Source organism: Gossypium arboreum, chromosome 10 (assembly GCF_025698485.1).
Source record: "Gossypium arboreum isolate Shixiya-1 chromosome 10, ASM2569848v2, whole genome shotgun sequence".
Taxonomy (NCBI): Eukaryota; Viridiplantae; Streptophyta; class Magnoliopsida; order Malvales; family Malvaceae; genus Gossypium; species Gossypium arboreum.
The window spans coordinates 114,520,581-114,543,658 of record NC_069079.1 but is presented as its reverse complement, the minus strand read 5'-3'; the positions used below and the strand labels follow the sequence as shown (position 1 = coordinate 114,543,658).

Below are 23,078 nucleotides of genomic sequence, written 5' to 3'. Positions count from 1 at the left end.
TTGTTTAAAATATTGATTGGGCTTGAGCTTGGATAATCAAGGCCTGAGCTCAACCCTGACCCGACCCTTTTTTTAAGTTTGTTATTTAGATAATGTTATTTTTATATATTATATAGTTTATAACACAAAAAAAAAAAATAAATCTATAGTAGTATGTGTAAATGTTAAAAATATTAAGATGACTTTATATAAAATTTTATAAATAAAAAATATAAATATATTTTAATTTTTTTAAAATAATATGGACAAACCTAAAATGGATTTGAGTTAGCTATTTAGAAATATGAGCGGGTTTAAATCAAATTTAATCGCATATTTCGAGTTGAGTTAGGTTTGAATAAGAATAAAGTGTGTTAATATCATGTCTAGGCCCAAGCCAACCATAAACACCTTTAGATATTATGTATATAGATTGGATTTTTTTCTTTTTAAAAAAATCGATGCTGTTGTACTTAAAAAATAATAAAAATTATTTTGATTATAATTTGATTCCAGCTGTGGATATAACTACCTAAAGTCGCCTTAGAAGTGATATTGTTTTTAACATTGAAAATTGATGAAGGGACTTAAGGTGGGTTTGGATGAGCGGTGAGGTGCGATGCAGTGCATTTAGCTTACTTTTTATCTCACACGGTAATATCTAATTTCATTGCCACCGCTATTTTTACCCTAATCGCAGGTAAACGTTTGACCCATCTAAACATATCTTTATTCGCAAACTTTTGGATTGTTAACCTTAACCTTAACCTTAACCTTAACCTTAACCTTAACCAAACAAAACCATTATCATCTTTTATTAGCATCCAAAAAGTGAAAGCCTTCATGTCATTGAGCACTTCAATTCATTATTCTCTTTACCCATATTTGACAATTAAGCCAATTAGAAACAATGCTTATGTTTTTGCTTAAAAGTCGTGCACTTTAGGTAACCTTAAAAAGGAAATCATTGCTATGATATTCCTTCATGTACGTTGTCGAGTAGAAGGCAAAAGCCTTTCACATCACTCTTTAAATAATTGCATCTATGTTGTTAATTGTGGAAATTTGAAGTCATGGGGCCTATTTTTAAACATTTTTTAATGACCTAATTAATTAATTAAATTTCTGAAGTTTTTTTCTTCTTTTGGATAATTTAAATATGTATCATGATTTGTGAGCTAAAATTTTAAATTTTTAAAATGGGATGATTATGTATATTTTTTTCTAAAATTTTAAATTAAAAATTATAATATATTAGGATAAATAATACTGTTGGTCACTTAATTATATAAATTTTTATTTTGGTTACTTAATTTTAAAAAATTACAATTAGGTCATCGAACTATTTGGGATTTTATTTTTGGTCACCTAGTCGCTAAATAACTAATAAAATGATGAAATGATCTTTTTTAATTGGCATAATAATAAATTTAGTCATTAATATTTACAGATTATGTCAATCTGGTCTTAATTAAAAAATTAGCCCTCATCATTTACTCATTATGTCAAGTTGATCTTTAAAAACTAAAAAAAGTATACATAAAAATATTCAATAACTTTTTAAAAAATTGGAAAAAGTTTTAATAAATTAAAAAACATAAAATTAAAAAAATTCAAAAATAAAAATAAATTAAAAATTAAATAAAACTTTAAAAATTAATATGCTCATTGCAAGCCGTAATGGACAAGCCATAAAAGTTTTCTAGCTCACTATCCTTTTTGGTGAACACAAAATTTGTTTTCCCTAATTTTTCTTCATCTTCTTTTTCTTTTTCTTCATCAGTGATTATCTATTTTTCTTAGCAACAAATTTTTTAATATTTTCCCAGAATTTAAACTTAGAAACTTCAAATAATAATAGCAAAAAAAGCAAAAAAGTTTTGAATTACCATGGCAAGTTGGGGAAGAAGATTAAGTGCATCATATGATGCATTTTCAAAGGTGGATTTCAAAGGCAAAGTTAGTGAATCCATATCAATGGAGGTTCTTGGTAGAGATATCCGTTCAACCTGTAGTTTTTTTTTCTTTGGCTTTAATCCGATATTTATGGCCATGCATTAATATAGCTTCTTTTTTCTTAATTGAGTGTTTCAAATCTTTGATAATTGGAAAACAAGTGTTTCAAATCTTTGATAATTGGAAAACAAGTGTTTCAAATCTTTGATAATTGGAAAACAAGTTTGTTGGTACTAAGTAATACAACATAGTTTCATTTAATAAAATATAAATAATACAACATAGTTTTTTACGACAACTATCAACTATTTCGATTTGGAGATGATCTACTTGTATGGCCTGGGTTCCTACACCATCCGCACAACTCCTGATGATTGGTTGTTTCTTGAATATCCATATTGGTACGTATTCTAGTCAAGCAAGGTTGACCCTTTGGTTTACGACGAATTCTCTATCCGGTAACAGCTTAAAAAGAGCAAGCAATACAGGTGGCCACTTACGTTCATCTGGGACAGGTGGGAATACGTGTCTTTAGACGTTGTACATGGTTTCTAGTTTGTACACTTCATCGACATAGCTCATGGGATCTAGACGGAGATTCTGACAAGCTGCAATTTCATGAGCGCATGGATAACGAAGTGCGTCAAACCTCTCACAGTTGCAAGTCTTATTTCTCAAGTGTACACGATATTGCCTGCCAATAATACCTTCGTGCGGCTTGTCAAACTCTGTCACACGAAACCATAGGTTGTCTCAATCGTGACAGACTGTGTGCGTAGTGTTCGCCCGCGCCTTCGCCTTGTTAATTTCTTGCAATACCTTTGCACACCATACACAGCCTCCTTGCATTTGGCCTTTATAACTCGCTGCTCGCTTCGAAAATAGTGCCGCTAAATGAAAATATATCTCTTGAACAACCGACACTAAAGTTCTAGGGTCGGACTTCACCGTCTGTAGTATTAAGGTAGCTAACATATCTGAATTCATCTGGGATAATCTTTCGAAACACCTATCAACGAAGTACGTTAAAAAATGCAACAGTACGTAATAACAGTACTAGTAAAAAACTCTAAACAGTTAGTGATACTGTACTTGAAACATATGAATGTGGACCTTTGTACTTTTTTATCTCCCACAAGCCTGTCTTTTTCCTCAACGAGGCCATGATTTTCCTTAAACATGTATCATCTTGCACTGCACACTTGGCCTCAAACTTATTGGATTTGGATTTAACCACAATGTAGTTAACCCCGTTCATGATGCTAAGTTGTTTAATGCACCAAGAAAACTATCTTTACTGGAAAACTTCTTACCAACTTCCAATTCACCTAAATCCAATGAGGAACTTGTACGGTCACGCCTTCTGTGTGGTAGATTTGGAAACTCTAACGCATCATCTTGAGATAGATCGACATTATGCATGTGGGCTGAAGGCGAGTACGCCCTGAATCGTGGCTTTTCTTCTTCATCATCTGAACCCCTTTCAACATCTTCAGGTATGGTTGGAACAGGCTCTGGTTCAGAAAATAATGCAACTTCTGCACTATCGAGGCCGGCCTCTCGAGGTGGATTCGCATTGGACTCATTATCTGACCCATCATCATGTGCAACGTAGAAGGTCCCTTCACCGGTGGACGTCGTAGGGAGTACATCATCCCTCCTTATGGACATTTCACAACGTCTCCAATTAGATATGGATTGCCAACCATTAGAAGTTGATGTTATTCCCCAGTACGTATTTCCAGAATCAAACATCGACCCACTGAGCTGCATGTCCCATCCACTAACGGAGTGTCGCGCAGGGGTTGGCTATTCTATATTGCTACTAAAAACGGGCGCTTTCATGTTTTGCCACCCATTAACGGAGTGTCAGGCAGGGGTCGTGTATTCCTCTCGACCAGCAGTAAATGTTGAAGCTGTAAATGCATCATTTGGGGATGAAAATTTTACATATAACTCAAGATAGGGTGGTCCACTAACGAGATGAGTCTACGCTATTGCCTCCAAGCTACGAGCGCCTTTGATGTCGAATGAGTCATATGTCACAAGATCAACTGAAGCACAAAACCGATACTTAATAGACAAAACTTTCATTGGCATCATTCTGAAGATTTTATGCCTAATTCTTTTATGAAGTCCTATCAAATCTATGTTCTGGTTAAAAATCAATCTCGTTGTGTTCTCTGATAAAAAAACAACACCATTCTCGATGTTACAGACCTCACTATTATAGTAAACAACAGCACTAATACGTTCACTCGTCTTCAATTTCTTTTCTTCTTAGCCTTTCTAATTTTTTTTTGTAAGTTATGCAATCTGAGAATAAAATTTGGCTAATTTATAGCCTCATTTTTTTACGAACTACTGTAGCAAAAGAACATCCACGTGGGAGCTTTTTTCTAAAATTTTCCTGACAGTGCATCCTACTTGAAGCGTTTTGACACTATTTGTTCAGAAACGTCTACTCAGAATTGTTTTTTTACGAATTACTGTAGCAAAAGAGAGTCCACGTGGGAGTTTTTTTTTTGAAATTTTGCTGACAATGCATCCTGCTTGAAGCATTTTCGACACTATTTGTTCAAAAACGTCTACTCAAAATTATTTTTCTACAAACTACCGTAGCAAAAGAGCGTCCACGTAGGAGCTTTTTTTCGAAAATTTGCTGACAGTGCATCTGCTTGAAGCGTTTTCGACATTATTTGTTCAGAAACGTCTACTCAGAATTATTTTTCTACGAACTACTGTAGCAAAAGAGCGTTCATGTGGGAGCTTTTTCTAGAAATTTTGCTGACAGTGCATCCTACTTGAAGCTTTTTTCGGCACTATTTGTTCAGAAACGTCTACTTAGAATTATTCTTGCAGAAACCCTAAACCCTAAACCCTAAAACAAAAAAAAATTTATATTGCTGATATGTTTTTTCTAATACCCTAAACACAAATTTATTTAAAAAACTAAATCCTAATTTAATGAAATAACCTTAATACCCTAAACTCTAATTTCAGTATTTAGTATTTAAAATTAATAATTAATTTAATTGATTAACCCTAAAACCTTAAATCCTAGTTCAATTATTTTTTTCTCAAAACCCTAAACTTAGCATAAGCGCCAAGATGTATATATGTTGCAATCATGTTATCTTTGAGAATTTTTTTTGTATATGTATATTGAAATTAATAATTAAAAAAATAAAAATGAGCTTGTTACAAAGTAAAAGAAACTTAGCCAGTGGATCAAAAATAAAATGATCTAAGCCATTATAAGGGGAAAAAACCTAACCGCTGAAGTAATCGAATTACCAAGTTGTTGTTTACACGTTAAGAGTTATTTAAGGGTTTTTACTAAAATATTATAAGAAATAAAATATTAAAATAGTATGTTTAAACCATTATGTATCAATTAACCCTAAATTTAATCAATCAACCCTAAACCCTAAATTAATCCCTAATTTAATCGATTAACCCTAATACCCTAAACTCTAATTTAATATTTAGTATTTAAAATTAATAGTTAATTTATACCCCAATTCAATTAAATTTTTCCTAAAACCCCTAAACCTTAAAACCCTAAAAAACCTTAACTTAAAAAACCCTAACCTTAAATCCTAAAAAATCCTAATCCTAAATCAATTAAATAATAAAAAACCTTAACCCTAAAAAAAGGGCAAAACGCTTCTCTGAGGGAGCGTTTTGCTGACACGTACTCTGAAAACGCGCTTATGTGGACGCGTTTTCGTGAAAAACGGCCTAATCCGGTAAATAACCTAATAAACGACCCATTTCCATAATTAAATTTTTTAAAGGGAAAAAGGCCTTTCATTTAACAAGTAATAGGTTACTTTCTAGCTTTCACAAAACCTATTGTTGTAGAGAAAATTAATTTCATTTTAAGTTTTCATACATTCAAGAGAGTCATTTTCACTAAAAATTATGATGGAATTGAGTTGCCATTTTTTCAGCCACTGCTCATAATAAATTTACAAAATGGAATATATTAAATTGATTTAAAAATAATAAGTTTTATATTTTTTTTGACCATCGGATAAAAATAAATATGAGGTTGAGATTAAACTAAGACTTCCACTTTTTCACATTAACACCTTCCCTTTTCTATCCCATATTTCAGGAAAACACTAACTTTTCCTTTCATCGTCTCAGTTTCTTGTCCAGGCTAAAATAATCGTAGCTCATGAGTCATAAAAAAGCAACAATTATGTTCTTTCAAGGCCAAAGAATGAAGAATCTTCAATCAGCGTGACCAAACCTGGCACGAGATGCTCAAGAGGGTGACTGATATGGTTTTTTCAGTCATTTGGACCAGTAGCTTGCCTGTGACTGGATTGGTTTGAATCGAGACTCTTGTTTTGATAGTTTAGTTGATTGGCAGATGCAGACAGTCATTAAAAATTTAGTTTTTAATTGTTCAGCATAATCGTTACACTATGTTTGGAAAGATAAATTTGAGAAATGGAGTGTTAACTCAAATTTAAAGTTGGTGTTAAAATCTAAAATACATGAATTTTTAGAAACAAATAATGACGATTTGTTATTTAAAATATATGTTTATAGCTTGTATCAAGTGACCTAAAAGGTTTAACAAACTCATCAAAATGATAAATTTTCTTTTTACAGTGTGCAAAACATTTCAGTCCAATAATATCCACTTGGATTTAATAATTATAGACACATCTTTGGAATCAAACTCCATACATATATAGGGGGCTTACACTACATGCATTTGCTGACTCTAAATGATGGCATAACATAAAAAGATACAAATATGTAATCAAATACCTTAGATATATAGGCACACACTTATCTAACTTTATTTCTGATGGACTGAATATAGATATTATATTGCTTTAATTATATAGTAGCCAACATGCCATCAACCGTCTCTTGCACCACTTTCCAAGCCTTGATAACATGTTTATCCTCCGTCAGAGTGGCACCAACAGCAAACCGTATCACATAAATACCCTCAACTATAGTGTGAGTCATAAAAACTTTGCCTGACGCATTCACCGTCTCTAGCAAATTCCGGTTGAAGTCATTTGCATATTCCTGGTCGATAAGTTTTGCTTCAATATTTCCACTTTCAATGTTGTACCCATTCGGCTCCTTTTTAAGTGTTGTTGGCAAAACCCTGAAACATACCATTGCAAAGTTCCTTGGCACCACCACTTCAAACCTATTGTCACTTTCGACCAGTTGTTGGAAACGTTTTGCCATTTTTACATGGCTCCTTAGGAAGTTCCTAAGATGCTCCACACCATAGCTTCTCAAAACAAGCCATAACTTCATGGAGCGAAACCTTCTGCTAAGGGTTATTTGCCAGTCTTTGTAATCCACAACTTGTTTGGAATCACTTGCATTATTTTTGAGGTACTCAGCACTTGAAGAGAGTGACTTTGTTAGTGCACCAGGATCTTTAACCCAAAGACAACAACAATCCAAAGTAGTGAAGAACCATTTATGGGCATTGAAACTAAATGAGTTTACATTCTCTACCCCATCAATGAAATGACGATACTCAGGGCATATACAGGCACTTCCTGCATAAGCTGCATCAACGTGGATCCACATTCCATACTCTTTGGTTACTTCACTTAACGACCGTATTGGATCAACGGCAGTCGTTGATGTTGTCCCGATGGTGGCACAAAGAAAAGCTGGGATAAGTCCAGCTTCAACGTCCAATCTTATTGTTGTTCTCAATGATTCTGCGGATAGTTGAAATGCTGTGGATCTCATTGTCTTAATCGCCCTAAAGTTCTTACACTCTAAACCAGCGACTTTAGCTGCCTTTAAAAGTGCACAGTGGGTTTGGTCTGACCCATAAAAAACTAACTTCCCTATGTTCTCTCTCCCCACTTTGGCTAACATTTGATCTCTGGCAGCTACTAGTGTGCATAAAATGGCCTCACATGTAGTCCCTTGTATAACACCACCGCCAGTTCCAGAGAAAAGGAAACTTTGAGGAAGCCCAAGCATCTGGCCAAGCCAATCCATGGTTACGAATTCAAGCTCAGTCGCGGCTGGTGATGATATCCAATTGAACCCCACCACATTGAAGCCGGTGCTAAGCACCTATCCAAGAAAGCCAGCAATGCTGCCACTTGAAGGGAAGTAGGCAAAGTAGTTGGGGCTTTGCCAGTGAGTTATGCCGGGAATGATGTATTGTTGGATATCGTGGAGGATTGTTTCAATAGGCTCTGGAATATTAGGGGCGGACTTTGGTAGAAGTTTGGCAAGGTAACCAGGTTGGACTTGGCTTAGAACAGGGTATTTTTCCATGTTTTGGTAATAATCAGCTATGAAATCTATGATCATATGACCTTGCCTCCTAAATTCTTCTGGATTTAGAAGGTGAGCAGTGTTGGAAGAGTTGTTTTCTTCTTCATAGTGGGGATACAAGCTGCCCATTCCCGCTATAATAGGAGTTTGAATGACAGAAATCAAAATGAAACTATAGTGTAAGGATGGATGCCGTATGTTTTAGGCCATTTGGGCGTCATTTATATAGGCCACAATGTTTAAACAAAATGTTAAAATACGCCCATAACTACCTTCCAGAATTTAATTTTTTATTTTTTATTTTTATGAATTTAATGAAATTAAATAATTTGATATGAATTTTAAATTTTTAGAAAGAAAAATAAATAATTTAAATTTCTAAAATAAAATATAAAAATTAAATTTTAAATTTTAAATTTTAAATTTTCAAAATCCAAGGAGAATAGAATAAAGGAAATAGTTATTAATTGGCACATTGAAAGAGAGAATTATGTAACTAATATGTTAAAAAAAGTAAAATATAAAAATATTTATTTAACTATTAATTTTTATTTAATCATTTAACTTTTGAAATTAAATATTTTAGTTAGTAACAAAAATCTAATGTAAGCTTTTATTAACTTAATAATAAATTTAGCGAGTAATATCAATCCAACAAAACACTTAAATATATAAATATAAATAAAATAGATAATGAGCCTATGCAACTATAAATATATAGATAAAATAGATATGAAATAATATTTGGTATTCTATTAATGAAATATATAAACTTCACAATGGTTAAGGGATTGATAGTTGAACTATATGGATATAATAAAATATTAAATAGAATAAATATTTCAAAAAACAAACACCAATCAATTTGTTAACATTGTTTCAGGAATAAAAATTATATTATCAAAAAGAACAAAAAGCTTTATTTCGCATATTCCCTCTACTCTCCGCTTCTCACAAAGATTTTCGCACATTGCCTCTACTCTCCACTCTCCACTCTCCGCTTCTCGCAACAAAAAGTTAAAAAGTCCTCTATGAATAAAATAAATAAATACAGAAAAAACAGCTGACCTTGACAAATACCCCTGGGAGGGGAAATAGGACCAAGCATAGTACCGTTAAAACGTATAACCCTCCGCCGCTTGCTAGCCTGTTCATGGAAAAATTTAGAGCTCGCATCACCATGCCGCATCCATAACACCTTTACTCATTGTCTGCAGAAAAACTTCGTCTTGCGCTAATAACACAACTAACTCAGACCTGAGCTGAAGTAAGTCATCATCTTTAGTCCCAGAATGCTGCAATCGAGACAGCTCATCTTTATCCTTTTTAATTCTTCCTTGAAAATACTTTTAAATAGTTATAAATTTAAAAATAAAATAAAATATAATAAAGATCTTGTATATTGCATTAAAGGTATAACAACTTGTATATGTTACTTTTTATTCTTTTCATTTTCCTATTGTTTTTAATGTTTTATATTTTTATTAAGATCATTTATATATTTTATATTAAGAATTATTATCATTTCATATATGTGTGCAAAATATGAGTTTTTTTTGTGAATTTTTAATATCTAATTACTCTCATTGGTATCGTAAAGTTTTAAAGCATTTTATGATGGCTCAAAATAGATTTTTTTCCATTCGCATTTTATTTTTATTAAAATTTTATTTTAATTAAAGTAAGATATTAAATAGTTTTTAATTTTATAAAGATAACATTCTCAATAAAATTATTAAGATAGTCTTTTACAATAATATATATTAATTTATTTTCTTTATTTTTATTAACATTTTTAATAAAACATATGTTTCAATTTTATATTTTAATAATTTAAAATTATAAAAGATATTAATTTTCATTTATTTTTAAAATTTATTATATATTAATATTATTTTGAAAATATATTTTAAAATTTTAATTATATATATATTTTTAAAATAATTTTTATAATTTTAATTACTATAGAAATGTGTATAAAATTAGAATTATAAATATGAGATTAGTTTTTCATTTTACAACAATGAAAACGGTTTTGTTAATATATAAAGGTTTTAATTTTTATTAATATAAGCATATAACTAATTAAATTTTTATATAAATTATTTTAAAATTTTGAATATGTTTACAAAATATTTTCAATGTTTTAATTTTTGTAGTATATTTTATTAAGATAATATAAAAGTTAATAAGTAATATAATTTTAAAAATTTAAATAGTTCAATAAAATATTAAATAGTTTTAATCATTTAAAATTTAAACTTATTTTACAAAGTCATGCATATTTCTTTTATTTTGAATTTCCTTAGTGATTGCGGATGGTACAGCCTTCACCAGCAGCGCTTGGATTACCAAAGGAAGAATGGGGTAGGTGTTGAGCTCGTGCCAACTAACTAACATGTAGGAGACGAAAGCTCGTGAGTTGTATGCGGAATTTTGTAGTTAAATAAGTGCGAAGTTGGGGCCAATGGTTAAACCTTAAGTCTTGGCCATTCATTTTTGCATAAATTATCAATAGAAACATCAACTTTTGATTTTAAAATAGAAAAAATATTTCAATTTAGAATCTACACAATTAAACCTCAAAACTTTTAAATTAAAAAATATTAATTTAAAAATTTTGTATAATCGAAGATCTCTCATTTATTTTACAATTTAAGTCTAATTTTATTCTATCCGAACTAATATTCAAATAAATTATTCCAATAATATCTACTCCAAATTTTAAACTCAAGGAAAATACGTTATATTTGTGTTTCTTTCAGCCACGTATACTATATCCGGCAAATAATATCTGTGCCGCACATTATACGTCACGTTTTTTTTTTGAGACACTGTATGTATTAAATTGAGTATGGGTGTGTTGCTAAATTACATCGATAGCAAAATGTAGAGAATCACACATCACGCGCTTAAAATTGCAGTTCATACACCGGCAATGGAATATGCTACTTTTTGTAGGATGCTCTGTAGGTAATTGGAGAAACGATGATAGATTTTATAAATTAACATCACTGACAGCTTTGTGGAGTATCTTTGCATACGTATTATGAGGAACCATTAGAAATTGCAGCAGATAGTGAAGTAATAACTCATGTAACAATTTATGTATATTTTATAGTTATTATGTTTAAAAATTATAATCCTCCACTTTTATATTCTACTTCTATATTTATTCTCTTTATTTAGAATCTAATTTTATAAAAAAATTATTTTAATTCTCTATTTATTTTAAAAGTTAACGATTTTTAAAATTTACTAATATGATATATATGTGGATTGTCAAACTTTCTTTTGTAAAATTTGTAATTTTGTATGCTGCATTATGGTAGTGCATATTTTAATTTAAATCTCATTAATTTTATTTGTTTGATATCTTTATAATTTTTAACTAATTAAATTGATATATTTGCTTTAATTGTGGTATTAATGCTTTTTGAAACAACTAAACGATATTTGCAAGTAAAACTAAGCAGTGCCAGAAGCAATATTTAAAAGTAGTGTCAACTGCTTTAAGAATTGGTGATGATTAAAGGAGAAAAACAATGAACACGTGAAATATTTACGCAATTCAATTTTCCTACATTTGTGGGGTATTACCTAGAAAGATAACTCACTATTTTAGCACCTCGTACAACATGTGATTATAGGCGTTATGTAATGACCCGAAAGTCAGTGGTGTCGAAAACAATAATTTTGGAAACCCATTTCTGATATTAGTATAAAGTTTAATTAAAGTTTAGTCTTTTAATTTTGACAATTGGATAGTTAACTAAGGTATAAGTGTAACGACCCTAAAGTCAATGGTGTTGGAAAATGAGGTATCGGGACCTTGTTTCCGTAAATCAAGCTTGTAAATATTTTTATTAAATATTTACAGAGTTGTTGTATAGGTAAATTGAATTTTGGATAGATATTTTGTTGAATTAGTGACTAATTAAGGTATAAGAATCAACGTGTAAAAGTAGTAAAAATTAATCATTAAGAAATTTTAATTAATAAGAAGACCAAATGAAAAAATAGGCCATTATTAAATGGCCAGACGGTGGTGATAGCCAACTATCACCCAATAAAATTTTCTAAGTAAGGTTAATGTTAATTAGTTATTGATTAATTAAATTAATTAGGATTAATTATAAATTAATTAAGTTATATAAGTTAAAATCAAATGTCATCATCTTTTATATTGCTTCTTCTTCAACCGAAACTAAAAACAAAAAAACATAGGAATCCATTTTTTTATGAACTCTCAGCACTATAATTTAGTAAGCAATGAAGTCATTTTATTATAATTAATTTTTTATGTTTTTGAAGTTTCGGAAGCTTGATTTAGCTAATCCGTGTACCAATTTGTAAAATTGTTAAAGTTTTTAAAAGTTGCCTGATAAGTGCTAAAAGTAATATGTTTTAATCTCATTCTTAATGTGTTTTTGGATGATTATTCGATGTTAATTGTGAATTTTATGCTCCTAATACTTTAAATTCATGTTTTTATACTTAATAAAGTATTTTGGGAGCAAAAAGAATGTAAAACAAGTGAAAATCGAAAAATCGGAGCAAACTACAAGAGCCACATGGGCTAACCCATTCCACGTGGCTGTGTGAGCCACACGGCCTGCCAGATAGCCATATGGTAGGCCGTGTCGATTTCGTGAATTTGCACCCTAAATAGCTGGAAATCGTGTTTTTAGGTTTTTCAGGCATTTTAATACGTATATATAACAAAAATAACAAGATAAAAGGGAGCCGTCATAGAATACTCAAGAAAACAACTCAAAAAACACCATTGAAGCCGTTTCTGAAGCAGATTTTTGTCAAGATTGAATATTTGTATTTGATTTCTTAGGAAACCATCAAGAGTTTCTTTATTTCTTGTGGTTATATAGTATTTTGGATGTTTTTATTTTCAAGTATGAACTAATTTTCTAAATACCTAGGGGAGATGAACCTTATGATGAATTTTGTCGTTTGATTTTTATTTTACGTAATAAATACTTAGATTTTGTTCTCAATTATGTGTGCTTAATTCTTGATTTGATATTTTTAGATTATTAATCCATATTTGATGTGCTTAAATCAGAGGAAGAATAGACCCTATTTAAGAGTAGATCTTGCGTAATTGAGTGAAGTTGCATACAATCCTAAAAATAGGACGACATAAATCTACCAGATTAGAGTCAAATTTAATAGGGAAATCCATAGATCGAGTTAATATGATAATAGGGGTTTTAATTAGAAAGAAATTTCAATTAATCAATCTAGAGTCAGTTGCTCTTACTCTCAAAAGAGATATTAACATAATTTAGGGATTCCTACAGATCAAGATATTGAGTAAAGAAATTCCATAATTTAGATTGATAATGATAGATGAAACCTAAGTGTATTCTTTTCTGGGTATTGTTTTTCTTATTGGTTGTTAAACAATTATTTTCTTGAATTTTTCTTTGTTGTGTTTGTTAGTTAATTAATTTAGTTAATTTTAGTTTTAATAAATTACTCGATTTATTAGGTTAAATAATAAATATTCGGTGATTACTAGCACTTTTTAGTCTTCGTGGGAACGATATCTTGCTCACCATAGCTATACTATTAATTAATAGGTGCACTTGCCTTAGTCAAAATTTTAATTGGTTCTGTGGACATCAAGTTTTTGGTGCTATTGTTGGGAACTAGAATTTTAGGAAAACTTTATTTCTATTAATTTAGTCAATTTGATTTTAATTTTAACATTTTTTGTTTTAATTTAAATTTTACATTTAAATTTTTCTTTTATTTGATTCTCTAGTGAGATTGAAAGCACTACTCACAGAAATCGTAGAGAGGTCAGAGAAGCAATACAAGGTCAATAGGTTTTAATAGATGATTAAGAGGAAAATGATATTACTATGGAGATGGATGACAATCAAAATAATCAGCAGCCTTCTACACCTTCTACTCCTTGTACTATGTATGACTATGCTAACCCCACATTGATTGGGGCTGAATCGAGTATCGTGAAACTGAATGTTGCTGCAAATAATTTTGAGATTAAGTCGAACACAATTTAGATAGTGCAACAGTATGTTTAGTTTGATGGGTTGCAAGATGAAGATCCAAATGCTTATTCAGCTAACTTTCTAGAGATCTGAGACACATTCAAGATTAATTGTTTTACTGATGATGCCACACGCTTACGGTTGTTCCCATTTTTTTTGAGAAGTAAGGCAAAACAGTGGTTGAATTCACTTTCACGAGGTTCCATCACTATTTGGGTTCAGATGACTAAGAAGTTTTTGTTGAAATATTTTCCACAAACTAAAACAACTAAGTTGAGAAATGATATCTTTTCTTTTGTTCAATTTGATATTGAGACACTTTGCGATACATGAGAGAAATTTAAGAATTTGTTGAAAAGGTGTCCTTATCATGGACTACTTTTGTGGCTCCAAGTTTGAACTTTTTACAATGATTTGAATCCCTCAACTAGATAGATGATTGATGCAACAGTTGGCAGAACATTGAATAACAAAGCACCTGAGGCAACCCAAGAGTTTATTAAGGAGATGGAACTAAATAATATTCAATAGCAAGTTACGAGAGTAAAACTTGACAAAATAGCTGGAGTTTTTGATATTGATGCAATTTTTAAATTAGCGAGTCAGGTTAAAGTGCTTGGTAAGAAAATTGATGGTTTGAGATTGGCTAAACATGTGAATCTGGTAATACAATGCGATGCGGCTGGAGCGAGGATGATTAGTCCATGATGTTTGCCTTTCAAGTCTAACATGGAGCATGAGCACGTCGACTTTATAGGTAAAAATTCGAAACCTCAGAATAACCCCTATAGTAATAATTATAATCCAAGATGGAGGAATCATTCAAATTTCTCTTGGGATGGTTAAGGAAATCAAAGGTCATAACTCCCTTAGGGTTTTCAGCAGCCTTATCAGCAAGAAAATAAGCTAAATCTGGAAGAGATGTTAACAAAATTCATTTCAGTTTCAGAAACTAGATTCCATAACGCTGAAACAACTTTGAGGAATCAGCATGCATCTATTCAGGGCCTCGAGAATCAGATTAGTCAATTTACAAAATTGGTTTTGGAGAGGTAACAAGACAATTTACCTAGTAAAACTGAAACCAACCTAAAGGAACAAGTCCACACAATCATTGTATGAAATGTGAAAGGGTTAGTCAAGCCTGAAAAAAAGCTGAATCTAGATACTGATGAGAAAAATAATGAGGTTGAAGAATGCAGAAAAGAGCATAAGTCAGTGGTTAGTGAATACAAAACACCAATTTCATATCTGGAAAAAGTGAAGAAAGACCGCATGAACAAACAATATGTTAAATTTATTGAACTTTTAAAAAATTGCATATTAACTTACCTTATGTGGAACCCCTTTTGCAGATGCCAAAGTAAAAAAAAAATTTAAAGGAGCTGTTAACAAATAAAAGGAAGTTAGATGACGTGTCCACTATGGAGCTCAATGAGAAGTGTTCGACCATTTTCCAAAATAAACTACCCACCAAGCTTAAAGATCCAGGGAGTTTTACTATTCCATGTTTAATTGGTAACTTAAATATTGAAAAATCTTTAGCTGATTTGCGTGCTAGTATAAATTTATGCCTTATAAAATGTTCAAAAAACTTGGTCTCGGGGAACCAAAATCCACTAGGATTAGTATACAACACCCTAGACCATGGGAACCATTTTTTTTCAATTGTTTTCTTTTTTTTTCAAAATTTTTTTATTTTTTTCTTTTTCAGTAATAATAAAAAAAGTGTACTAAACACGCAAAATAATTAAAATAAAATAAATAAAATAAATAAAACACACTTAGGTTGCCTCTCCAGAAGCGCTTATTTAGAGTCTAAGCTCGGCTTCCCTTTTCAAGCTAATGGTTAAGGCAGATCTCAGAGCCGAAGCTCCTTTCTCTTGGTATCAATATCATTACCAAAATAAAGTTTGAGTCGATGACTATTTACCTGAAGTGTGTCATATTTAGGATGTGTTACCTCAATGGTTTCGTATGAGAATAAGTTCTGTACCACAAATGGGTTCGATCCTCCTAACTTAAGCTCTGCAGGGAATATTTGTGGATCTAACTTGTCTAGGAACTCCAACTTTGAATTGGTTTGTCCTCTTTAAATGAACATCATGGCATTGCTTTGTTACTCCTTTGTACTTTCTCGGTTTCTCATAAACCTTTGCTCACCACTCATCTAATTCATCAAGCTGCACCATTCGTTCTCTACTTGTCCCTTGATTTCTATCATTTGAACATGATACGTATAACAACCCAATTTTTTAGTGGTGTCAGAAACAGTGGTTTGGAAACACGATTCTGACGAGAGAGTAAATATTTTAATATTTATTTAAGGTCTATGGGGTTATATTAGAGTCGTATTAAAGTTTCATTAAGAAATTTTGAAGTTTAAATAGTTAATTAGGTAAAAATGACTAAATCATAATATAAGCAAAAGTTGAATTCTATTAATATAATAGGTTATTTTGCTATGGAAAGGAAAGCTGGTAATTATACCATACATGTTGATAGTCGACAAATATGAACATGTTTATGCTAGTATTTAAGTTATAACATAAGGGCAAAAGAGTAATTAATTAAATAAGCATGAAATAAATAAAACGAAGGCTATCGTCTTCTTTTTTTTTTTTTGCTTGCTCAACCGAAAACACCATTGAAGGGGGAGAAAAGCTTCAATTTTTGTTAATTCACTTGCATGGTATGTATTCAAGTCTCGTTTTTAGTAATTTTTATGTTTTTGAGCTCCTTTTAACTTAAATTAATTAGCCCGGGGGTTAATTTGAAAAAAGTTGTTTAAGGTTGAAGGATATGCCATGAATGAAATTGATGTGTTTGTGATGTTAATTGATAGTTTATTAATTTTGATTGTTAAATGACCGTGATTTGTTAAGTGGATTTTTATGAATATAAGGTTTAGGGATTAAATTGTTTAATTGAAGATTTTCATGAATATTGTATGAAATAATGGAAAAGTGTAGATTATTTAAGCTTAGGGAAGAATCAATTACCATGGGTTTGGGTTAAAAATGATTAAATTTCAAGTTATGAGCTTAAGGACTAAGTTGTGAGAAAGTTAAAATAGGAGGGGTAATTTTGTAATTTCATGATAATATGAATTATCGATTGAATTGAATACTTGAGGTCATTTGAAGTACTTAATTGAATAAAATTATCTATTTAGATCAAGATAAGTAACAACGAGAGTTAAATCGAGGAAAAACAAAAGCTTTGGAATAGTCTTCAACTCTACTTTTGGCGACTATAGTTATCGAGGTAAGTTTGTATAAATTATAATCTTATTAATAATATTTTGATTGATTATTTGTTATATTATGTTAGTTATAAACTGACTTGAATATATATCGATTTTTGAATAGTTGACGGATAAATAATCCTATTTGAACCTTAAGAATTCTTAGGATACGAATGACATGTCATTAGGGATTTCATATTTTAGGTGCTGGTCTTGAATGTCCTACCCATGGCTGAGGTCTTGCATTTGTTGCGAATTGTCCACAATTTGTGTGAGCAACATCGTGTAGCTAACATTTCGACCCACAACTCATGTAAGCACTATTGAAAAGAAAAGGTTATGATTGTATGGAAAGGCAACGATGTGTGAGCATTCCCAAGTAACTAACGTAATTCTAAATGGTTCAATGGGTAAGTAAAGGATGATGGAAAAGTATGTATACAAATGGATAATTTTTCATAATCTTATGCAAGGTAAATTTGATGAATGAAAATGAATTGAAGGGAACTAAATGATCATATGATGAATGGTATATACATGAAAATTTACTTATGATGTGATTGAACTTATATGTATCATGTATTTACTTACTAACTTGTGAGTTTGGTGGTGTATATAGGAGTATATTTAGCTTATGTGCATGGTAATGATGTTATTTATAAGGGTAAGTTATGTTTGAGTTTATACGAGTTTACTAAGCACTAGTTGCTTATGTAGTTATTTTCCTTTATTTTGTAGATTATCGGAAGCTCGATTGGTTGGAAGCTTGTCAGAGTTCTATCACACTATCAGCAATCACTTTGGTATTTTTTGAGTTATTTTGGCCAAGGTTATAAATGACATGTATAGGACTTTTTATAATGGTAGTTTTTGAATGTGCTAATGATCAATTTGGCATGATTATGCCTTTAGAGTATACATTTTGTTTGTTGGACTTATAATGCTTTGGCAAGTTTATGTCCTTTGGTCATTTTTAAGTATTTTTTAATATGTGGTTCTTTTGGTATGTTTATTATAAAAAAAATGGATATAATTGATGTCATTAGGTAGCTAAATTGACTAGGTTTTGTGCTTGAGATGTGGCAATATAGCTTTGTTTTGGTTGAAGTTGTTTTGGTATAAATGAGGTGCCTTTGAATGACATATTGGTGAGGAGAATAGGTTGATTTAATTGGTATGTTTACATGTGTTTGAAAGGTGTTTAGGTCTATTGAATGTATGCACAAATGGAGATGGTTGGGTAAGTTTTGGACTTAAAATGGCTTGTTTATATGGTCAAATTATGGAGCACACGGCCTAGGACACAGGCTGTCACACGACCGTGTGACACTCACAGCCTAGCTACATGGTCGTGTGTCACTTATTATTTCAGGTGTGAGTATCACATGGCCTAAGACACGGTTGTGTGTATCAAGTCAATGAGTTACACAGCCTACGTCATGGCCGTGTGACAAAGGTCAGAAAGTAGTTTGGCACATGGTCTACAACACGGTCGTGTGACCCAAGTCAGTCTGTTACACGGTTTAAGACACAGGCTGGGACATGGCCGTATGTCTCATTGTTCAAACACTATACGGTCTATGCTATGTTACACGGCCTGGCCACACAGCTGTGTGACCCCTATTTTTCAAATTTTCAAATTTTTCCCAAAAATTTTTGAATTGTTTTAAATTAGTCTCGAATTGACTTCGAACTATTTTTAGGGCCTTGAAGGCTCGATTTAAGGCCTAAATGTATTAGTTTTCTAGGTTTGTAATGAGTTTTAGGTAATTAATATTTTCGAAACCATTTTTTTGAAAAACGGGGTCGACTTTGGTTTTGAAAATGATAAACGAAAGTTGGGAGTTGCCACCAATCTTTTTTGTTTAGGTGTGATCGGATCACCAAGACGTTTGGTCATTTTAATAAAATATTTTGGTTTACTAAAACAACGATTTTGGTCTACGAAAGTTGAGAAAACAAGTTCGGGGTTCGGTTACGTGAGAGGAAGGGTTAACACCCTCATCACGCCCAAAATTGGTACCTAATCGATTAATTAATGTCTTCATGTCGAAAGTTGAAAAGATTTTAAAATAAATTTTTAAACACGATCCCTTTTTTTTGCATGTTTAGATAACTTGAAGTGAATATTGAGATTCTCTTATTTCGAAGAAATAAAAACATCACATCCAGCACATAGGACACAATATTTCAAACCTTCGATATCAAAATCATCTCATAATTCCCAGAATTTATGCATTGAAAATTTAAAAAGGATATTCTATCGTTCGGTCAAACGGTAAATCGAAACCCAGCACGTAGGGCACAATTTCTCGAAATTTCCAAACAAGAAATATTGCCTTGCTTAAAAAAAGTCTTCAATAAAAATGCAATAGTATGAAACGATTAAGATTCTTTTGTTTTGAAGAAATAAAATATCACATCCAACAGCAGGACACGATATTTCAAACCTTCGATACTAAAATCATCTCATAATTTCTGAAACTCATGTTTTGAAATTTTAAAAAGGATATTTGGTTGTTCGTTCAAACGACAAATCGAAACCCAACACGTAGGGCACAATCTCTTGAAATTTCCAAACACGAAATATTACCTTGTTTTGAATAAAACGAATGGACCATTTATATGGTCTTTGAAATGACTTTAATGAAATGAAAATAAATGACAATATCGAGCATGGCATAATAATTTATGAATGAATGTCATAATAATGAATCACGAATACATGAAAATATGAATAAAGAACTTTGATACATAATGGCAATAATCATATAACACAAGTAATTTGGGCACCCACATTAATAATCAAAATAAATAAAATGAATGATAACAATTTAAATAAACAATGAGACAATTCTAAACAGATAATAGGTATGGAAAAACAAGTTTAGAATAGATACTATAAAAACGATTTAAAGTAAATGGTATAAAACAATTAGAAACGATTAATATTCAAGATAACAAAATAATATATATAGGGCAACCTAAAATAAACAATTTATAAAGTATTTGAAGATGGCATGAAGAAGTGTAATGTAGATAATATATGAAAAGTAAATTTAGAATGAATAATATATACAATATATATATATATATATATATATAAAACAATTTAATATGGGTAATATATGAATTCTTAGAACAAATAATGACAAAGAAGCTTATAATATCTAATAAAAGAATTTAAAATAATTAGCATGTGAAATAATGTGATTAAATGACATATAGGAAACTTAAAATAAGTATTATATATAATAGCGTAAAATAAAGGGTATATGTCTAATCTCCAAAAAAATATGTATGATAGTTTAAAACTAAATAAATAAAATAATAATAATAATAATAATAATAATAATAATAATAATAATAATAATAATAATAATATTTTAAAATGTGCAAAATTGATCTCAATGTACATTATTATGAAGTGATTTAAAATAAAACAACTTAAAATAAATAAAACGAAAACAGTTCCAAAAAAATGAAAACTGAATAAATAAACAAATAGATAAATTAACAAGCTTAGACTAGGCTAAGATCAAGTTAAAATTCAAGGGAAAAATTATAAATAACGAAAATGGGCTATAGGGGACCTAGGTGAAACACGCTGAAGCACATGAAGGGTCGATTAGGAAATTATCCCTAGCCCCTATGCGCTGCATTTCAAGATGGACTAAACTGAAGCAGACACAAAATATGCGCGAAATTTAAAAGAAATAGAAAAACCAATGAAGACCAGATTGTAGCGCCCTGAAAATAGAAAGATCAGATTGGATCGGGTCGGGTCGCATACGGTCTGCTCATAAGGCGCCGTTTCAGTGCTGGTGCCTTTGGTGCAAAACGGCACCGTTTTGCACTGCTATTTAAACTAAAATTTTCATTTTTTTTATTTTCCTTCCTTTTCTTCTACAAAAATAGAGAGAGTAGCCCCCCAAGTTTTCTTTCTCGGCTAGGGTTTCTTAACCCATCATCGCCGCCGCCGTGAAACCACCATAGGTGGTGATCGGGGTCGTACGAAAGGGGGTTGTTTGACCTTGGTTTTGGAGCGCCCGAAGGTCGTATTCCCTTATCCCGTGAACCTGAGAGAAAAGACACCCTTTTTCTATGGGAGTCGGTTTCAACGACGGAGCAGGAACTCCGACGACGCGACTCTGGGGTTGGGGTAAGTCTCCTTTTCTCTTTTCTTTTTGTTTTTTGTTTAAAACATATTTGAAAAAAAAAAAAGAAAATAGAAAAAAAACAGGAAAAAAGAAGATGAGATTCAACCTTTTGTTTTTTTTATTGCTTAAATCGTGTGTGTAATACAATATTTCGCGTTTGAGGCTTCTTATAGCCGAATACAAAAAAAAATCTATTGTTTGCTACTGTTTGGCTCTGCTTTTGCTGTTTTCCTTTCTTTTCCATGTTTGCAGGTCCATGGAGGGTCAACGGATGAGGGAGTTTGCACGCTGAGGCACGTGGGTGGTGGCTGCGGCGTGAAAGAGGCTTAGAAACCCTAGGGTTTCTGAGTTGGCTTAATGTTTTGGGCTTATTGGGCCAATAGAGGTTGGGTTAGGGATTTTGGGTTGTGTTTGGGCCATTGGTAGATTGGGCCTGCTGATTGTTTGCAATTTGGACATTAAATTTATTAATTTTTGGGTTTTGTTATTATTATTGGGCTTTCTAAAGGGCCGAGCAAATTTGGGCTCGTACAAATATTAAATGACATTATTGATTTGTTTTGAAGTTAATTTTTCTGATTTGTATGGTAATGCTCTATAACCCGAATTCGACGATAGAGACGGGTTAGGGGTGTTACAATATGATTCTAACACGTCTTCATAAGTAATTTCCTACAATGAACGTTGAGCTACATGATTACTAAAATTAATAGAATAACTAGTATTATCTCGCTCATTAGAAGCTCGAACAAAATCACGTGCTTAAAGAGTAACCTCATCATCACCTACCCTCAACACAAGTTCACCATTACCCACATCAATAATAGTTCTAGTAGTGGCTAAAAAGAGTGCACCTAAGATCATAGGTTCCTCAATATCCTCATCCATGTCCAGTATAACAAAATCAACAGGGAATATAAATTTATCTACTTTAACAAGTACATCCTCAATGATACCCCTAGGATACTTAATTGATCTGTCAGCTAATTGAATACTCATCCTAATGGGTTCCGGTTTCCGAAGACCAAGTTGTTTGAACATTTTATAAGGCATTAAATGTATACTAGCACCCAAGTCAGCCAATGCTTTTTCTACATTTAAGCTACCAATCAAATAAGGAATAGTAAAACTCCATGGATCTTTGTGCTTGGTGGGTAGTTTATTTTAGAGAATGATCACGCAATCCTCATTGATCTCCATAGTTGTCAAGTCGTCTAACTTCCTTTTATTTCTTAACAACTCTTTTAAAAATTTTGTATACTTTGACAGCTGCGAAAGAGCTTCAACAAAATGTAAGTTAATATGAAAAATTTTCAAAAGTTTAAGAAATTTACTATATTGTTTGTTCACGCAGTCTTTCTTCACTGTTGCCGAATATGGAATTCGTGGTTTGTATTCTCTAACCAC

The 23,078-nt window shown here is 31.5% G+C and overlaps 1 protein-coding gene and 1 non-coding gene across 2 annotated transcripts; both read right to left on the bottom strand.

Moving 5' to 3' along the window:
- Window positions 1-6,798: 6,798 nt before the first annotated feature.
- LOC108488021 (tyrosine decarboxylase-like) lies at window positions 6,799-8,419 on the bottom strand. Its single transcript, XM_053020724.1, is given in 1 exon segment — window positions 6,799-8,419. A coding segment is annotated over 1 exon segment (1,560 nt). The 5' UTR covers window positions 8,359-8,419.
- A 6,115-nt stretch (window positions 8,420-14,534) lies between these two features.
- LOC128282861 (small nucleolar RNA R71) lies at window positions 14,535-14,641 on the bottom strand. Its single transcript, XR_008273213.1, has one exon. It is a non-coding gene; the product is annotated as a small nucleolar RNA R71 (small nucleolar RNA).
- Between the last annotated feature and the right edge of the window lie 8,437 nt (window positions 14,642-23,078).